Genomic DNA, 13,555 nt, shown 5'->3' with positions numbered 1-13,555 from the left:
GAAAGAGTCATTGCATTGACCAACATCATGCCAACACAGTAAAGTTAATTTTGCATGAAAGTCAGTTAACAGGAACTGCAGCCTAGGGAACGTAGCCAGTTCAGAGACCAGGAGGATTAACTTCATCCCCTGTCATCTTTACTTAGTTCTTCATCATAAACCATGTTACTTTAGTCATGGATATAACACTCAACCATCCAACCACTCTGAATTACCTAAGATACTTACTCTTCTTTCTCTTCTACACCAGTGTGACTCCTCATTACAAATGATGTTTAGAACAAGCTCCTTCACCAACAGTGGATTCACTGAAGTAGGAAAATGTTATCATTTCTTAAGTGAGGAAATGTGGGACCAACCTACATTGACTTGCTTGGAACAAATGATCCATCACAAGGGTTAGTTTCTAGAAGGCTGCAGCAAATGGTGCTTGCTTTCATTAGGGACACCTACACTATCAGAGAAGCCCAGGACTTTCATAAAAACAAGTGCTTCTTAGTGGTTCTTAACAGCTTGAGATGAAAGTTCAAGCAGGTAACTATAGATAGTAAGATATTTCCTCAGCAAAGGAAACAATAACTTCTGTGTAACAAAGGGGCCTTTCATTTTAACGCCTGGCTCCTCCAAGCTGTAGATGTTTGAGTGTTCTGTGATTGTTCAGGGTTTACTGCACTGATAAGATCTTGTAAGTGACTTCTGAGGGGAATGCAAGAAGAACCGGTTCTTCTGTTCCTAAGAGATTTACCTGAGTGGAGCTATGACAATGAGACAATGGTGTGGCCCTGATTTCTTATGTAGAAAGTTATTTTTCTCTTCCTGATGTTTTCACTGCTTAACCTTTCAGGTCTGCATGAAATTAATTGTCACCAGATGATAAAATAAGTTCCAAGTTCTCATCTTTCTAACTGAGCCTTCATATTTCCTTATGGACACATGAAAGATTTCTAATTTAAGAAGATCAGTGGCTCAGGGTGTCATGCTGCTCTGATCTGCGCGCAGATGGGACCCCCACTCAGCACGTAAGTCTGTTCCTGTGCTGAGTGAATGCAGGATGGGGTTTATGTCCATCACACCAGTCCCTTTTGAACAAAGCGGCTTGCAGAGTTCTTCTGGAGATTCATAATGCAAAGGGATTTTAGTAGGAAAGGAGAAAGAGAGACCCTGAAAACAAATCCTGAGGCCATGTTACTAGAAGTGTAGATTTTAAGATCAGAAGTGAATGCCCCTTGTTGCAGCAATGAAGGACAGAAACACTTCTCCAGGAAGCCAAGGACGTATCAAAGAGATTTCAGAACTCCATAACTGTACCAGGCATCCGTGTGTCCTTTGTGGAGCAGATCTTGTGAGATGTGCATCTCCTACTGCCTTGAAGTATTCTGGGAAGACTCTGAGAGAAAAAAATGCCATAAGAGGCATTCTAGCAACTGCTTCAGTGAGGAGTTTTCTCCCTGGATAAATGGGAAATTTCTCCCATTTGTCTACAGCTTCATAATATAAGTAAAGTGCAGCAGTGACTGAAAGTTATTAATCTTTGGATGAAAGTTTCCATTGCCAAGATAGCTTGGATTTCCAGACACTGCCCATAACAATGTTACTAATACCAGCCTCTAGAACAACCACTTCTGAAGTCTGTAGTAGCTGACTAGTACCCTTTTTGAATAGACTTTTTGGTTTCAGTGCCACTCTCAAGTGGACAGATGTTCTTATCATAACAGCAGTACGACAGCTGCTTCCTGCAGTTAACCTGTGCAGACCAGATGACGCATAAGACTGAGCAGTAGAGGTGGTTACAGTTCCTGCCAGATCATGTCTGAAGGACAGTGACTGGACAGAAGGAAAAACTTTTCCTTGTTTCTCGTTCCAACTTGTCTTCACTTTCACAATCTTGTATAATGCTGCATCTCCGTAATTCCCATTTTTTAACTCTGTTAGTTCTCCACCACTCTCCCAAACCTTGATCACCTCTTTAATCAACTTTTTTGTTGATTAACTCTGCATTTTCTTCTACATCTCTCATATTCATGGAATGTTTTTTTTAAAAATTAATTCACAAAGGCACTAACCCTCTCCTCTTTCAGCTCATTCCTCAAGGTCTACACCAACCAGGGCATCTGCAGGCAATTACAAGCTAATAATAGCCATGCAAAAAACTAATAAGGATCATCAAAGTACTTTTAAAACAGAGTCTATGTTTTAGTCATCTTTCTCACCCTTTGGATTAGACTATCTCTTGACTGGTAGATGTCAGCACCATGTTTTTTAATCTCTTTACTAAACACTGTAATGTTTCTACATGCAGCTGAGCTTGCAAATGGCCCAGAAATTTTAGCCCGTGCAGTGGACCGAAGAGATGGAGCACAGAGGATTACGGAGGGTTATCTCCACTATGCCCATAGCCGAGAATGTAAAGAAGGTTTAGACTTCACATCCTGGAGGGTTCCCTACATTTTACAGCCTTTTGAAGCTTCAGGCCTCATCCTCCTCAAACTCTTACTGGCTTCACACAGCCCTGGAAAGCCAAGGGTACAGGCAAGTTTTGTTCTCATAGAGCCATACATCCAAACTGACTGGAGGCTTCTATGAGTGACTCCAGAATTGCCCACAAGGCAACACAAAGCAAGAAAATTTGCATTATTGCTTAAATGAAGACGTAGGAATTTACATTGATTTTTTCTGTTGCACTTCCTTTGGGGAACACTGTAATTATACCAAGGCTAAGTTTGTTCATAGTAACATCCTTTAAAACCATACCAGCTCCCCTGATTCAGTGGAGGTAATATGGATTTATCAAAGTGTAAGCAAGGATGGGATCTGGTCCTAATTTAGAGCACAACTGCCAGCACAGATGGAGCTGAGAGAGTTTATTGTCTTGTTAATTTTCCACCTTTGTTTGAGGTTCTTCTGTGCATGGAGCAAATCCAACAATTTAAAAATCTCACAGCGCAGGCAATGTTAGTTCCCCTTATTGTGGCTGGTGAATTCCACCAAAGCACAAGATGGCCTTGTGCTCAAGTAAATCATGATGGCTTAAAAAAGTAGCCTCATGAAAAATAATGGCTAAAATTGTCATCCTGGAACCACTTTGAAAGGTGATTAACTTTCTGTGATGAGCAGCTCTGTTGACATACTCCAGCCTGTTGTAAAATTGATTGCCTGAGTAACAGTTTGCATGACTGTAGCTCAAGGAGCAGTTTGCCACACTCTTCATCCAGGGAAGACTCCAAGAAAGTCATGCTTTGCCCGCATAATAAACACCGAATTTATCACTTGATGGCTGTGAATCTAAAAAAAACCAAAGGTTACCATTAAATAAAAAATGTTGTTATTCTGGGCCTTAAACTGTCGATTTTAAAATTGTTATTCTCTTCTGTTGTCTGTCTGGTGGTTTAGAAAGTGAGTGAAGGAGCAGCACTTTCTTATAAAAACTTGGAAGAGTATTTTGGAGCATATTGCAGTGGCTCGAATACCATGAATTAGAATATTTCTTTTTCTCTGCCATCCAGTGTGTCTTGGTGTCTATTTTCTTTAATTAGGCAAATAATGTGTCTGTTTTCTGTTTTAAGGGAAAAAAAAAAAAGCTACTGCTGATTGATTGCTCTGGAAGGTTTATCTGTCTAAAGAATTCAGGACCTGCTTTTACAGGAATCACTGGAGAAAGCATTGATTTTATGATGGAGAAAGAGTTCTTGTTGTTCCTAAGCTCTGCTTTTACTGTGGAGTCAGAAACCTTACAGGTTTTGTGAATCATTACATTGTTTTAAGGGATAAAACCACTTTTGAGCAGATCAGTACCAAGTTTGTACAACTAACTCCTCTAGTGTAAATGTTAAAAATCAGATTCCTAGGAATAAAAGACAGAAGGGTAAGATCTTTTCTGGCTTAATCTGATTTACCTGAGTATTTATCCCAGCACAGGCTTAGAGTACATTGTAGAGTGAGAAGGAGTAATACAACTCATTCTTATTCTATAGCAGTGCACATCTAGGTATTAGACTAGACTCCTGTATTCAATATTCTCTCTCAAAAGCAGTGTGAGAAAAAGTTCAAACCAAACACACTGACGATGATGTGCAGAATTCAAAACAAAATGAGACACATATGGGGAGGAAATTGCATTATAATCATTAGATTACATATTTCAAACAGATTTCTGGGGGCCATGGCTATACATGCAGGAGATAGATTTGGTAATGTAACTGTAGTGATATTAGTGTGAATCTGGAGTTACTGCAGTGAAATCATTTTAGCCCTATTAATTCTATAAAGTCTTGCTCATGCTTAATTTTTCCCCTCAGCCTATTTTAAGTGGGTGATTAATAATTTTGTAACCTGAGCTCTTATGTAATAGACCATTCATAATAGCAATTACTTATCAAGAATATTCTCAGCTGAACAATTTGGTACAACAGGTCAAATTCAGATTTCCTAGTGGTTTGCTCTGCATGCAGTTGCCCTGAATCACATTAGGATTAACCAGAAGGCCTATGTTTTTTGAGGATGTAACCCAGGAATCACAATTCAGAAGGCAATTGTAACCTCTGGTAAGGCTGCCCAAATTTAGAACTCTGAATCAGAATCATCCATGATGCAGACTGGATGCAGGTTCAGATATTCAGTCCCAAATTCTCCCTACATGAGAGATTTCAGAAGTTTTTAGAGAAAAGAAGGTAAAGAACAAAAGCCACCTATCAGTGACACAGGTGGGGAAAAAATCTCTTTACACCCATAGGGCTGCTGAGATCTACACTGGTGCCCAAGAGCAGGTGGAAACTAGAGCTGCAACACCCTTCCTCACCTGGGAGCAGATAATGGCTGGGAGGGGGTGGTTGGTGACTCCTGGGCAGGAGGGGCAAGAAGCATATAGGGAGGTGCTGAGGGATGGGCTGCTCCTAACCACAGACACCTTGTGGAAAGGAGCAGGTGTGGTTGACTTCAAGGAGGGAGTGGATGTGAGAGTTTTTCAGTGGGGGCTGCTTTTCAGCATTGTTTTTCCTTTTGTGGCAGGTTTCTGGAGGGCTCGAGCATGTACAGCCATTGGGTTGTATTAGCCTTCTGCGGCTTGGGACAGCTGTGTGCAGGTAAGTGGCATCTATCTGCAGTCTCTTCTCCTTTTTTGTTGCTCCTCTCTTTGTATTTCTTCCCTTTTTATTTCTCTTACTTTTTTTTTCTTTGTCTTGGTTGTCAACTTTTTGCTCTAGGATTTGCATTGGGAGAGGAGTTTCAAATCTATATTCTTCTGGAAGACTGTTGAAGTGCCTCTACTGCAACTAGGCTGGGAGAGAGGAGGAACTGCTGAATCTCTCTCTGGTCTTAATCTGCCCCAGGAGACTGTAGAGCTTGTGCGGGAAGGGGGGGATTGTCTGATATTAACTTCATTCTAATACCACTTTTTCTCTCTAGGGCCTCTCCCAGTCAGCTTTCCTGTCTGCTAAATCTCTCACTCTGTATGTTAACACACTTAGCCTTAAAAACTTTATTAAGACCCCTTGCTACTAAAGAATTCAAGCACTGCTTCTGTACTTCAAGAACTGATTCAAGTGCTGCCACTGGCTGTACATGAGACCCTAAAGACAGGTTCAAGTCTCTCCCATAACAAGGCTTTGCCTCTGTCTTTTTGAGGTGATGTGACCAATGCATTTGAAGAGCAGCTCAAACCTCCCTCCCCAAATCCCTGTATTCCCCATTTTGCATTGAAGCAAAACTCCTAATGCTCAAACTCTCCCAGGGCAGGTAGGCTGTTTCCTGCTCAGCTGTAGTTCCCTCCCCCTTTTATGTTTTAATGTTGTTTGTTAGCACTGCCAGATCCTGGGGGATTGGACTAGATGATCTTTTGAGGTCCTTTCCAATCCCTAATGTTCTGTGATTCTGTGATCCTTCTTTTTGAGCTAGAGCTTGCAGGGAACAAGAATAAAGCTTTTTCATATGTTTATTTGGCAACTTTGTCTTTCAGATCAAAGCCTGAAGCCTCAGCTTGCAGCTCCTCAGCTTGCTACAAACAATCCCACTCTCACTACAGTTGCTCTAGAAAAACCTTTCTGTGTGTTCGACAGCTCACTGTATCCAAATAAATCTTATGTCATCTATTTGTACGCAATGAAGGAATCAGGTGAGTATCCAGCATTGCACCTCTCTGGAAGGTAACTACGTGATGTGGCCATTGCATGCAATGCTTCACAATTTGATGGGAGTGGGTCTGAATGAGGAAAAAGAGAAAAATCTGTAGCTGTAAGCTATGTACAAGATTGAGCCACTACTCTGAGTTTTCTCCCAGGTATTATAAAATACAATGTAAATAAGCATAGTATTTCAATGGGGCTGATTAACAATACCAAGTGCTAGTACTGTGTTAGCTGACCCCCAGTAGGTGTGGAGCAGCACTATCCGCTATAAATGTTTGCCTAAATCTTGCTAATGAAACCAAGTGGTCCACAGTCCGATACCTTATCTTTGCCTAAACATTAATGCCTTGTATAAAAGCCCAAATTCCCCTAAGTAAACCTGCTGAGAAAAACTGGGTAACTGCTGCTGTTTGCTGCATAGTGAGGGTAGCAAGCCCTTGCAAGGACTACTTTTTTTATTTGGTAGACAAAGCCAAGTCATGCTAGACTTGTGGTCAAAGACGCTTGGCCTATGGGTTCATTCATAAAATGAATTTCATAACTGTCTGGCAATGAAACATTGCTGGCAGTGACCAAGAGCTGTTTTCTCTGCTCCCTGCTGCTCTGGCAGACTGTTTTGAGTGCCAGAGAGAGCTACTCTGTAACCTGACACAAACAAATTATTTCCTTATATCACCTTCTCTCTGAAGGCTGTATGCAGCTTCCTTTTCTAAGAGGCACAGAGAAGAGATCTTGAGGGGGTGCACTAGAGAAATTGGCCAACAGACCAAAAGGTCTAAAACTTCCACTGCTGATTGTTGCTCTTTGGACAAGGTGGAAGGAGGCGGCCTTGGACAGGTAGGAGCTGTAACCAGAGACTCCACCCCATGCAGCTAACATAGAAATTTGAGAATGCATGACCTGCTGAGACATATCCCATGACTGAAGTGCATATTTTTGTACATATAAAACAGAATATAAGTGTATTGTAACTACATAGAGGGTTACTGATACTGAGTTATAACTGCAAATATGATGTTTTGCATTAGAAACTACATCAACCACACCATCTTCTGCAGATTCTGTGGCAAAAGCTTCCCACACAGATGGGTGAATCTCTACAAAAGAGGTTATATATGGAGTAATCTCTGCTGCTGCTTTTAAGGCAGGCAGATGTAAATTGTTACTTGGCAGACTGGGAGAAATTTTGTTTAGATTTGGCTCTGATCTACAGAGAAACACATTGGCTCACCCTTGGATGCCTCCTCGAGCAAGGAGAAAGGAAATTTAAGAGAATTTACTTTTCTTAAAACCTTATGTTCAGCTCTGCTAGTAAGGAAATGTGTCAGCATTCTATAAAACTGATGATCTAGCAAATTTCTGAAGAAGTAATGTAACTTTTAGTTCTATACTTGTTAGTGTCACTGTCAGACTTGATCCACTTAGTAAAGTTTTTTAAAAAATAACCAACAAAAACCCAACAAAAAACCTCCCACAAAATGAACAAACACACTTGATTAGGCATCAGCTCTTACTTGCTCACCAGAGCCAGGCTAAGAGTTATTGAAGTGGAGACTGGGAGAGTAGGGAGCCCAAGCTGTGAGAAATACTCTCATTTGGGAAGTGAGCCTACAATGGAGCATATCTTAGCTAGTACAGTATTTGCGTTCATGTTCAGTTCCCATTGAAGAGAGAGGTGTCAGAGCTCAACTAACTTGAGCATTTCTGATCTGTGCTAGAAACTTTTTCCTTTTAAAACAGGTTAAATTTTGCATTGGATCATAGCTAAAAGCTTCTCATGACCAAGCAGTTGCAAGAACTCTGCTCCAGGAGCACAGCAGAATGCTTCCAAACTGAAGTAGTTCCCAACATACAACAGCTTCGGAAAAACTGGCATTCCTTTGCTGCTGTCAGCACTGAACAGCTGTAGGGGGCTCCCCCAAAAAATTTAACCCACAGATGCAGAACTTGGGAGCATCTCTTGGAACTTGTGCCTTGGCTTTGCAGCAGGAAAAGTTTGAATGTTGCAGGTGAGCTTCCAAACTATGCTGTAGGGCTGGGTGCAGATCCACACTTTGCTTGAAGCTGTGAGGACTTCCAGACTTTCTCAGGGATGCTGTCTGGTAGTAACATACCTGGCTGGCCAGAAATGTAGATACTGCATCAGTTCATGCAGCCCTGGTCTGCATCCTGTGTGGTTCTGGGAGGTCCAGCTGCTGCGTGACCAGAGGTCTTAGGGTTTCTGCTCCAGGAGACAGGAGAATTGTGACTCTACAGGAACTCTGCCTTGGCCATAGTATTAAATCTGAATTGGCAGGATTTACAGGATGTTTATTTTACAGCCTTTGCTGCCCTCCTCCCAAATCCATGAGATTCTCCTTGGAAAACAATAATTTTGAGTGTGGCTACTAAAATGTATTGCTCTGAGATGGCTGTGGGCCCTTCACAGTTTCTGAGGGAGAAGTATAAAGAGTTTCATCAACAAATAAGGAGGAAGGGGTAGGATTAATGCACAGCCAAACTGGTAACCAATTTTTGGTTTCCCTTTTGAGTGTTTTGAGGTAGAAAAGTGAGTTGCCAAGTAAATACAGGGTGAATGGAAAGGGCCGAACTAGTCCTAACAGCCTTCTTAAAAGAACATCTTTCCTGCAGCAAGTGCAATAAGCTCCATAGTGACCGACTACAGCAGCAAACCACTCAACAGCACCTTCCAACAAATGAGCGGGGGGCAGCTTGGACCTTACAAGGCTGCCTCATTCAATGTACCCAATTGTGCATCACCTCCCACACTTGCTGATGTAGGAGATGTCAACAAAGTTTCGGATGTCCTGAAGCAGTACCTCTTCAGAGTTGGGGATGATGGGACCTGTTTGTATGACCCAAACTTCCTAGCTGTCTGTAATCCACCTCTTGCACCAGAAACAACATACAGGTATAATTCTTATTTCTTACAGGGTGATTGCTGCTCTTAAAACACAACAGGAAGCAACATTGAGTCTATAATGCTCCTTTGTAATGGTATGATCTGAATTACCAGTCCCTAACTAAAATACCTTATTACAAGGGTAGTTAGGAAGATGGCTTGGCTTTGGTCTAGCACCCTGTAGATGGTGCTCTGTGGTGCCCTAGCAGTGGTGAGCTCTATCAGGTTAAATTCACGGATCAGCAGGAAAATTCATGTGTGAACTGCTAGATCTATACCTATGTTGAAGTAGGTAATCCAATGACAGCATCTGATTAGAAACTGCTGGTAGAAAAGGATTTTGACTGGAAAATTATGTTGAGATTATTCACTGTGTATTTTGTGTTTGGTGGTTCTGCCAAGTTACAGACACACATCTGGCTCTGTTTGCTTTGTTATGATGGGATTTTGGGGAGCCAAAGTTTCACTTGGTCTCCAGTTCCAGGAAGCCCCTAATGTGACTGGAGACTCCATGGTGAGGGCCAGGTGACCCCAGGGGAAGCTGGCCATCTGTGAAATTCAGACACCCTGACAGCTGTTACCCAAAACACTTGTTTTGCTTTTGCTAGCTATTTAAAAGCTGCAATAAAAATGGCGGTGACATGGAGCCTTATCTTCTGTGGTGACTTAATATGCTTCTGAACCAAAATTGCTTTTGCGAAAACTGTCTTGCCTCTTCTGTCTCTTCAGGATATTTCTGAAAAGTCAGACTATTGTGGAATGGAAACTGAATTTCTTTGCCAAATCTGGTGTTGGCCTCCCTCTTTAACATGCTCCTCTAGCAGGGAAAGTGCCAAAGATCTCCATTGTTGGACAAAGTCTTCAACTTCCATACGGAAATCAAAACCACTTGCTCTCCAAAGCAGTGAGGCTCTTCACAACAGGGAATAGCAAGCTGGGAAAACTGTTGCTGGAGAGCTATCATCTGCCAAGGCTCACAAGAACGAAGCGCAAACTGTGTGTGACATAGCATAGAATGCTTTTCTATTATTAATTCTGTTTGTTCTTTAGAAGGTCTTTGGAAATAGGTACCTTTCGCTGTCTTCATCTAAAGCTTTGACAAAACCTGAAGTCTGACCAGTAGCTTAAAAATACTAGTAAGGAAGCTCAAATTTGAAATACCTAATTTAACACTTTTCCCCACAGGTTTAAATACATGTTGGTAGATAGCACTGAAGGAATCATGAAAGACCAAACTCTTTGGTCTGATCCAATTAAAACCAGAAGAGGTAAGTCTCTGTCTTTGGTCTGGTCTTCTGAGTAGCTGTGCTTGCCTTAGGACATTATTGTTCTCCCAGTGAGCAACACCTAGTCCTTTCCTACAGTTTTAACAATTTTTTTCAGCCTTTCAGTATTGGAGAAGCAGACTTAAATATGGAATAATTCTCTACTTCTTTTGTGTACTTCAAAACCAGTCCTTTAGTAAAGATAAAGTTTGTACATATGGTTTCAGATTATCAGCACGTCGTGGTATCTGGTGCTGCTGACATTTCTTAGTAATACATATACTTGTCATACTGGCTAACCTGCTGAGAAAAGGTTATAAAAATATTTATAAACTATAAATGCTGACATTGAGTCTTAAACCTGTTTCCCATAAATCATCTAAGACTTCAGGTATAGATATAATCAGTTTGCCTCTTGTAAATCACCAGCTTTCTCCTGTTAGGTGGGGGTGTTCATAGTAAACAAACGGATCACAGGAACATTCTTTCCGTGCTTTTCCAGTTAAACTTCCCTTGAAAATCGACACCTGGCCTGGTCGAAGGAGCGGAGGCATGATTGTCATTACTTCGATCCTGAGTGTCCTTATGTTCCTTCTGCTTGCTGGCTTTCTCGCTTCTGTGTCCTCTGCAGTCATGTGAGTACTGCTACACCTTACAGTGTACCAGTAAGAGTATCTAAACCCCCAGTTGTCAGCTGCCTTTCTTATGGCTCCAAGCCACCACTGCTGGTCTTGTTTGAGATGGCAGACCAGATCGTGTCCTCCAAATTTTCAAGTTAGTAACAGGAAAAGGCTACTTTATCATAATCTTCCCTAAGACCAGCGGCTCCTGTAACTATTACACTGTCTTAAGCTTAGTAGCTGCCAGACTTCAGTAAGGACTGGGAAAAAAGCAGTAGAGTTGCACATACTTAAAGCCTCTATGTTCTTTCTTACATATTGCAGCTTTCAATCTATTCAGGAGTTTTCAAACTGTAATAAGAAGTGCAGGCATTTGTAAAGATGACATAATATCCTGATTAATGCCTTGATTTTCATTTGCTTGTCTCCTTCCCAGGAGAAATAACCCTTTCAATTAATAGGTGAGGCTTTGCTGGAGCTGCATAACTTAACTAGTCTATGCATGTTCCCTAGTCTTCTATGTCCCCTGCCATGGGAAATCAATAAGGTCTGATTGATTCCTAAACTGAACTTCTGGAGGGAATGAACTAAATTTTAAAAATGGTGGTTATCAGGGCTGCTAACACCCACTTCTTTCATTCACTTGAAAATGATGTGAGTTGTCTGTATTCAGTCAGCTCTGCCAGCCTCTTCTGGATTAAATATGTGGAAAGCAAAAACTGCACTGCAAATGACTATTTAAAAAAAAAAAAATCTATGAGCTAAATGATGTAAGTAGCAATCGGTCTTTGCAAAATGTTGTGATAGTAAACTCCACTCAGTCTCTACTGAAACTTAATAAAGCCTTTCACTTGCCTATCAGGAGATCAGCAGATTCTTCTGTAGAGACAAGGTGCATGTCTCAGACTATCCAACAAAGTGAACAGAGACCACAGCCAAGCTCTGAGTGAACACCCTGATTCAAATCAAGGGTAGAAATGCAACTGAATTGCTACATGTGCAAGACCTATGAAGCTGTCTCTTCTACTCAATGCTAGTCCAAAACAAGTTACAGAATGCAACCACACAACTGAAGATGAATGGCATAAATAAAATAAGGACAATTTTTTTGAAGTCTTACAGTACATGATATCCTAATGAGATTTGATTTGGTTAATTGCCTTGTAAAGTACACATCAAGTGCCTGGACTGAAGAAAGAACCTTCACGAGAGCCTTCACCTTCAGTGGTGTGATCAGAGGCTGTCCAGTACACACATCTCCTCTGGAGTGAGCATTACTGTCAACCTCTCATCTGCTTCTCACGATCAGATGAATATGGCATAGCCTTTGTGTCTCAACATTTCTCTATAGTAACTGATGAGAAATAAAGAAAAACAGGCTGTTTTAGAAAAAGATGTTCTTAGAGAAAACTAAGGATTAAAAGGTAGACAAGTGCTGCTTCCTTGGGATTTTAGTGTCTATTTGTGTTGTAAGACTTCCCTTTTTTCCTCTCCTCCTTGAAAGAGAGCAAGCAACTTCCAATTGCCCTGCATGTAGCAGAGTAATTCTGAAGTACTTAAATACCCTCAAACACTTTGCAGGGATGAAAGCTAACAAAATTCCCTTAAAGAAGATGTGTTCTTTCAGAGCTCCATATGATTTGTTGGTGGATTAGTGGAGATACTGCTTTAGTGGGACACATGAGTATGTTCACTGTTGTCAGTGAAAGAGCAGCACTTTTCATACCTTAGTACCTAGACTGGTGGGTTTTTTTGAGCTAATTCTCTTCCGTTATTTCAGTATCTCTGTTGGTGACTAGAAATAAATCTTTGCCCCAGGTCTGAGTTGTGTACTGCTTTCCTCCATTGATGCCAACTTCCATAAAAATTTTTGTCTCTGCAAAACAGTTGAGGAAGATTTAACTTCAAAGACCTACCTTATACCTCTTGAGTATGTATAAGCAACTGTCCTAATGTAGCAAGCACTTGTGATAAGTCCAGAGCTGCCATTTTTTATTATTGATACCTTCCTAGTTTACTGGTAAATTTGTTAAACTGTCTCATATTATAAATATAAATAAGGATTCTGTTTTAACATAAGTAGTTCACTATCACTGTCATGACTAGGTGATCTTGCACTGATAATTATTTCAGGGAGTGGGACCTATTCTCTTCAGACTGAAAATTAAAAGTTTTGTGTAAAGTCAAACATTGTCAGGATGGAGTGTTGAGGTTATAGCTTGGTGATTGTAAAATCTGGCATTTTAAACTTCAGAACTTAGGCCCAAGAGATTTGTACGTCAGCTCCTGTTGTTTGGGTATTCTAACTACAGCATGTTAAAGCTTGCCTGCAAATTGCATTCAATTCTCTTTGCATCACTCATTTCAGTATGCTCCCAGCTGAGGCCCTGGCAGAAATGCTGCTTTAGGCCTGTTTAGCTGATGGACTAACTGCACAGAGATTTGGTACAGTTGAATGCTGAAGTTGTCCACTAGCAGCTATGTGACCCAACTTGTCTGTGAAGCTGCCTGAACTTCAATGTGGAAGGAAAGTGGGGAAAAAGAGTAAGAGCTAGACAAGATTTGTGTGGTTTCAAGCACTCCCTTGCTTATGTGCTGTGGTCCTGGGGGTGTCTGCTGCTAAAATATGGCTGAGTCTTGAGTTGACCT

General features: G+C 41.1%; 1 protein-coding gene across 1 annotated transcript; it reads left to right on the top strand.

Moving 5' to 3' along the window:
* Nucleotides 1-5,023: 5,023 nt before the first annotated feature.
* UPK3A (uroplakin 3A) lies at nt 5,024-11,791 on the top strand. The gene is made up of 5 exons (XM_010181055.1): nt 5,024-5,078; nt 5,951-6,106; nt 8,751-9,030; nt 10,207-10,289; nt 11,769-11,791. The coding sequence occupies exons 1-5, from the start codon at nt 5,024-5,026 to the stop codon at nt 11,789-11,791; spliced, it is 597 nt and encodes a 198-aa protein (XP_010179357.1).
* The last annotated feature ends 1,764 nt before the right edge of the window (nt 11,792-13,555 follow it).

The sequence above is a fragment of the Mesitornis unicolor genome, unplaced genomic scaffold, assembly GCF_000695765.1.
Source record: "Mesitornis unicolor isolate BGI_N332 unplaced genomic scaffold, ASM69576v1 scaffold14670, whole genome shotgun sequence".
In the NCBI taxonomy this organism is placed as follows: domain Eukaryota; kingdom Metazoa; phylum Chordata; class Aves; order Mesitornithiformes; family Mesitornithidae; genus Mesitornis; species Mesitornis unicolor.
This window is presented reverse-complemented; position numbering and strand designations above follow the sequence as displayed.